At 40.9% G+C, this 6,722-nt stretch overlaps 1 protein-coding gene across 1 annotated transcript; it reads left to right on the top strand.

Annotated features, from left to right (window-relative positions):
• Positions 1-1,974: 1,974 nt before the first annotated feature.
• Positions 1,975-2,603, top strand: LOC122435156 (5-formyltetrahydrofolate cyclo-ligase-like). The gene has a single exon (XM_043459105.1). The coding sequence runs from the start codon at positions 1,998-2,000 to the stop codon at positions 2,601-2,603; it is 606 nt and encodes a 201-aa protein (XP_043315040.1). The 5' UTR covers positions 1,975-1,997.
• The last annotated feature ends 4,119 nt before the right edge of the window (positions 2,604-6,722 follow it).

Here is a 6,722-nt window from a genome sequence, read left to right as displayed (position 1 = left end):
TCCCTATCAAGCTACCAACGGTATTTTCCACAGAACTAGAACAAATAATTTCACAATTTGTATGGAAATACAAAAAAACCTCGAATAGCCAAAGCAATCTTGAGAAAGAAGAATGGAAACTGAGGAATCAAAACCCTGGCCCTGACTTCAGAACTCTACTACAAAGCCCACAGTCCATCAAGACGGTAATGTACTGGCAAAAAGACAGAAATATAGATCAATGGAACAGAAATAGAAAGCCCAGAGATAAATCCACGAAGCTATGGACACCTTATCTTTGACAAAGGAGGCAAGGATATACAATGGAAAAAAGACAACCTCTTTAACAAGTGGTGCTGGGAAAACTGGTCAACCACTTGTAAAAGAATGAAACTAGAACACTTTCTAACACCAGACACAAAAATAAACTCAAAATGGATTAAAGATCTAAATGTAAGACCAGAAACTATAAAACTCCTAGAGGAGAACATAGCCAAAACACTCTCTGACATAAATCACAGCAGGATCCTCTATGACCCACCTCCCAGAATATTGGAAATAAAAGCAAAACTAAACAAATGGGACCTAATGAAACTTAAAAGCTTTTGCACTACAAAGGAAACTATAAGTAAGGTGAAAAGACAGCCCTCAGATTGGGAGAAAATAATAGCAAATGAAGAAACGGACAAAGGATTAATCTCAAAAATATACAAGCAACTCCTGAAGCTCAATTCCAGAAAAATAAATGACCCAATCAAAACATGGGCCAAAGAACTAAACAGACATTTCTCCAAAGAAGACATACAGATGGCTAACAAACACATGAAAAGATGCTCAACGTCACTCATTATCAGAGAAATGCAAATCAAAACCACAATGAGGTACCATTACACGCCAGTCAGGATGGCTGCTATCCAAAAGTCTACAAGCAATAAATGCTGGAGAGGGTGTGGAGAAAAGGGAACCCTCTTACACTGTTGGTGGGAATGCAAACTAGTACAGCTGCTATGGAAAACAGTGTGGAGATTTCTTAAAAAACTGGAAATAGAACTACCATATGACCCAGCAATCCCACTCCTGGGCATACACACGGAGGAAACCAGATCTGAAAGAGACACGTGCACCCCAATGTTCATCACAGCACTGTTTATAATAGCCAGGACATGGAAGCAACCTAGATGCCCATCAGCAGATGAATGGGTAAGGAAGCTGTGGTACATATACAGCATGGAATATTACTCAGCCATTAAAAAGAATTCATTTGAACCAGTTCTAATGAGATGGATGAAACTGGAGCCCATTTTACAGAGTGAAGTAAGCCAGAACGATAAAGAACTTTACAGCATACTAACACACATATATGGAATTTAGAAAGATGTTAATGATAACCCTATATGCAAAACAGAAAAAGAGACACAGAAGTACAGAACAGACTTTTAGACTCTGTGGGAGAAGGTGAGGGTGGGATGTTTCGAAAGAACAGCATCGAAACATGTATGTTATCTAGGGTGAAACAGATCACCAGTCCAGGTTGGATGCATGAGAAAAGTGCTCGGGCCTGGTGCACTGGGAAGACCCAGAGGAATCGGGTGGAGAGGAAGGTGGGAGGGGGAATCGGGATGGGGAATACATGTAACTCCATGGCTGAATCATGTCAATGTATGACAAAACCCAATACAATATTGTAAAGTAATTAGCCTCCAACTAATAAAAATAAATGAAAAATAAATAAATAAATGAAAAAAAAATAAATAAATGACAAAAAAATGTCCCAATTATAATGAAAAACATGTATCTACATGCAGAGTAAGATAAAGAACTCCAAAAAAAGGATAAATCAGGAGATCACATTATAATCAAACTGTCAAGAGAAAAAAATAACTCAGAAATAGGCAAAAGAAAAGTATTAATAACTCACATACAAAGGATCCTCAATAAGATAAGCAGCAAATTTCTCATCAGAAACCATGAAAGCGGGACCTCGCGGAGTGCGGCCTGGCGCTGGATCGCACCAGGAGATGGCGGCAGCGGTGGCCGTGAGCGGCGCCAAGCGGAGCTTGCGGGCCGAGCTGAAGCAGCGTCTGCGGGCGCTAAGAGCTGAGGAGCGGCTGCGCCAGTCCCACCTCTTGGCCCAGAAGGTGTTTACCCATAGTGAATATCAAAAGTCCAAAAGGGTGTCCATCTTTCTGAGCATGCCAGATGAAATTGAGACAGAGGAGATCATCAAGGACATTTTCCGACAAGGCAAAACCTGCTTCATCCCGCGGTACCAGTTGCAGAGCAATCACATGGATATGGTGAAGTTAGCATCGCCAGAGGAGATTGCTTCACTGCCCAGAACTTCCTGGAACATTCAGCAGCCCGGGGAGGATGCGATTCTGGAGGAGGCCTTGTCAACAGGGGGACTTGACCTCATCTTCATGCCTGGTCTCAGGTTCGACAAACAGAGCAACCGTTTGGGACGGGGCAAGGGCTACTATGACGCCTACCTGAAGCGCTGTCTGCAGCCCCAGGATGTGAAACCCTACACTCTGGCCTTGGCTTTCAAAGAGCAGATCTGCCTCCAGGTCCCGGTGGATGAGAACGATGTGAAGGTAGATGAAGTGCTTTACGAAGACTGCTGAGCATCTTTGGCTCTGACGACCGCAGCTGAATAATCAAGGTTTTGTGCCAGAAAAAAGTCGACTATATGTATTTTTTCTTTGTCAGAAATTAGTAGAAATTGCACACTAATGTGAATATGGGCTATATTGTTTTTAACATAAGATACACCTAACATGAAACCAGTTTTAAAAATCAATAGCCTTGTGTGTAATAGAACATTGATTAAAACAGAGGCTATCACTGTGTGATTTTCAATTTAACTTTCTGGCCTTAATGTCCCAGGTTGGTCCATCTGCTTTGTGGTGGTGGTGGTTTAGTTGCTCAGTTGAGCCTGACTCTTGGTGACCCCATGGACTATAGCCCCCTAGGCTCCTCTGTCTATGGGATTCTCCAGGCAAGAATACTGGGGTGGATTGCTGTTACCTCCTTTCAACCCAGGGATTGAACCCAGGTCTCTCACATTGCAGACAGATTTTTTACCACTTGAGCCCTTAGGGAATCCCTGATTCTGTTTTGAAGTGTAAGCTGAACATTCATGAGGCGCTGTGCTCCAACTCAAGAGTCTGAGGGGAAAGGAAACATGGGGAATGGACACTGTCATGAAGTCCTGTCAGGGGTCTGGGTCAGTCTGGCAGACACACAGAGACCCAGCAATTACTGAATGACTTGGAGTTTGCTTTGCATTCAGAGTTCCCCAAGAATATTCTCCCCTTTCATCATGGCTTCACTTACTCAGCCTGAAATTATGTCTGACGCTTTCTAACATTTGATGGACAACAGACTGAAACCTTTTATGATTTAAATATTTAAATCTGGTTGATGTGTTCCCATCTCTGCTGTTCCGGGTGTCAGTCACTGATGAATTTAAGTCGCTGGTGTCTTAAAAGGACGCATTTGAATCAGTTCTAATGGGATGGATGAAACTGGAGCCAGAGTGAAGTAAGTGAGAAAGAAAAACAGCAATAGAGTATATTAACGCATATAGATAGAATTTAGAAAGATGGTAATGATGACCCTATATGTGAGATAGCAAAAGAGACACAGATATAAAGAACAGACTTTTGGACTCTGTGGGAGAAGGCAAGGGTGGAATGATTTGCGAGAATAGCATTGAAACATGTATATTACGATATGTGAAATAGATGACCAGTCCAAGTTCGATGCATGAAACAGGGCACTCAAAGCTGGTGCACTGGGACAACCCTGAGGGATGGGAAGGGGAGGGAGGTGGGAGGGGGGTTCAGGATGGGGGACACATGTACACCCGTGGCTGATTGATGTCAATGTATAGCAAAAACTGCCACAATATTATAAAGTAATTAGCCTCCAATTAAAATAAAAAAAAAAAGAAAGAAACCATGAAAGCCAGAAGGCAGTGGGAAGACATCTTGGAAGTTAGAGCATGTTGCTACATGAAATAAAATGAAAATAAATGACAGTCAACCAAGAATTTTATAGTGTATTTGGCAAAAATAAAGAAGAAATTGTCATTCCCAGATAAAAATCCTAGAGAGTTCATTACTAGTAGGCTTGTCTTATAAGAAATGCCAAAGGGAGTCTTTCAGGCTGAAATAGAAGCACACTAAACATAACTCAAATTCACATGAGAAAATAAAAATCACTGGTAATGATAAATACATAAATATAAATTCAATATTACTTTATTTTTGATTAGTATATCCTCTATTTTTCCTATGCAACTTAAAAGAGAAATACATAAAGCAATTACTATAAATCTATGTTGCTAAATTCAAACTGTATAAATACATAACATATGACCAAAACAATATGAAGGGGAAGGACAGAGCTTTATAAAAGAAAAGTTTTTATAAACTAGTGAAATTAAGTTGGTATTAATTTCAACTAGATTGTTATAGATTCAGTTCAGTCAGTCAGTTCAGTCACTTAGTCTTATCCAACTTTTTGCAACCCAAAGGATTACAGCACACCAGGCTTCCCTGTCCATCACCAACTCCCAGAACTTGCTCAAACTCATGTCCATTGAGTCAGTGATGCAGTCCAACCATCTCATCCTCTGTCATCCCCTTCTCCTCCCGCCTTCAATCTTTCTCAGCATCAGGGTCTTTTCCAATGAGTCAGTTCTTCGAATCAGGTGGCCAAAGTATTGGAGTTTCAGCTTCAACATCAGTCTTTCCAGTGAATATTCGGGACTGATTTCCTCTAGGATGGACTGATCTCCTTGAAGTCCAAGGGACTCTCAAGAGTCTTCTCCAACACCACAGTTCAAAACCATCAATTCTTCGGCGCTCAGCTTTCCTTATAGTCCAAATCTCACATCCATACATGACTACTGGAAAAACCACAGCTGTGACTAAATGGACCTTTGTTGGCAAAGTAATGTCTCTATTTTTTAATATGCTGTCTATGTTGGTCATAGCTTTTCTTCCAAGGAGCAAGCATCTTTTAATTTCATGGCTGCAGTCACCATCTGCAGTGATTTTGGAGTCCAACAAAATAAAGTCTCTCACTGTTTCCGTTGTTTCCCCATCTATTTGCCATGAAGTGATGGGACCGGCTGCCACGATCTTGGTTTTCAGAATGTTGAGTTTTAAGCCAACTTTTTCACTCTCCTCTTTCATTTTCATCAAGAGGCTCTTTAGCTCTTCTTCACTTTCTGCCATAAGGTGGTATCTGCATAACTGAGGTTATTGATATTTCTCCTGGCAATCTCGATTCCAGCTTGTGCTTCATCTAGCCCGATATTGTGCATGATGTACTCTGCATAGAAGTTAAATAAGCAGGGTGACAATATACAGCCTTGACATACTCTTTTCCCGATTTGGAACCAGTCTATTGTTCCATGTCCAGTTCTAAGTGTGGCTTCTTGATTTGCATACAGATTTCTCAGGTGGCAGGTCAGGTGGTCTGGTATACTCATCTCTTGAAGATTTTTCCACAGTTTGTTGTTCCATTCTTTGTTGTTGATCTACGCAGTCAAAGGTTTTGGCATAACCAATAAAGCAGAAGTAGATGTCTTTCTGGAATCCTCTTGCTTATTTGATGATCCAAAGGATGTTGGAAATTTGATCTCTGGTTCCTCTGCCTTTTCTAAATCCAGCTTGAACATCTGGAAGTTGACGATTCACAAGCTGTTGAAACCTGGCTTGGAGAATTTTGAGCATTACTTTACTAGCGTGTGAGATGAGTGCAATCATGTGGTAGTTTGAGCATTCTTTGGCATTGCATTTCTCTGGGATTGAAATGAAGACTGATCTTTTCCAGTCCTGTGGCCACTGTTGAGTTTTCCAAATTTGCTGACATATTGAGTGTAGCACTTTCACAGCATCATCTTTTAGGATTTGAAATAGCTCAACTGGAATTCCATCACCTCCGCTAGCTTTGTTTGTAGTGATCAAAGGCCCACTTGACTTTGCATTCCAGGATATTGGGCTCTAGGTTAGTGATCACATCACGTGATTATCTGGGTCATGAAGATCTTTTTTCTATAGTTCTTCCATGTATTCTTGCCACCTCTTCTTAATATCTTCTGCTTCTGTTAGGTCCATACAATTTCTGTACTTTATTGTGCCCATCTTTGCATGAAATGTTCCCTTGGCATCTCTAATCCTCTTGAAGAGATCTCTAATCTTTCCCATTCTATTTCTTTGCATTGATCACTGAGGAAGGCTTCTTATCTCTCCTTGCTTTTCTTTGGAACTCTGCATTCAAATGGGTATATCTTTCCTTTTCTCTTTTGCCTTTTGCTTCTCTTATTTTCTCAGCTATTTGTAAGGCCTCCTTGGACAACCATTCTGCCCTTTTGCATTTCTTTTTCTTGGGGATGGTCTTGATCCCTGTCTCCTGTACAATGTCATGAATCTCCATCCATAGTCCATCAGGCACTCTGTCTATCAGATCTAGTCCCTTGAATCTGTTTGTCACTTCCACTGTATAATCATAAGGGATTTGATTTAGGTCTTACTTGAATGGTCTAGTGGTTTTCCCTACTTTCTTCAATTTAAGACTGAATTTGGCAATAAGGAGTTCATGATCTGAGCCACAGTCAGCTCCCAGTCTTGTTTTTGCTGACTGTATAGAGCTTCTCCATCTTTGGCTGCAAAGAATAGAATCAACCTGATTTCGGTATTGACCATCTGGTGATGTCCATATGTAGAGTC

This window comes from Cervus canadensis, chromosome X (assembly GCF_019320065.1).
Source record: "Cervus canadensis isolate Bull #8, Minnesota chromosome X, ASM1932006v1, whole genome shotgun sequence".
NCBI classification, from domain to species: Eukaryota; Metazoa; Chordata; class Mammalia; order Artiodactyla; family Cervidae; genus Cervus; species Cervus canadensis.
This window is presented reverse-complemented; position numbering and strand designations above follow the sequence as displayed.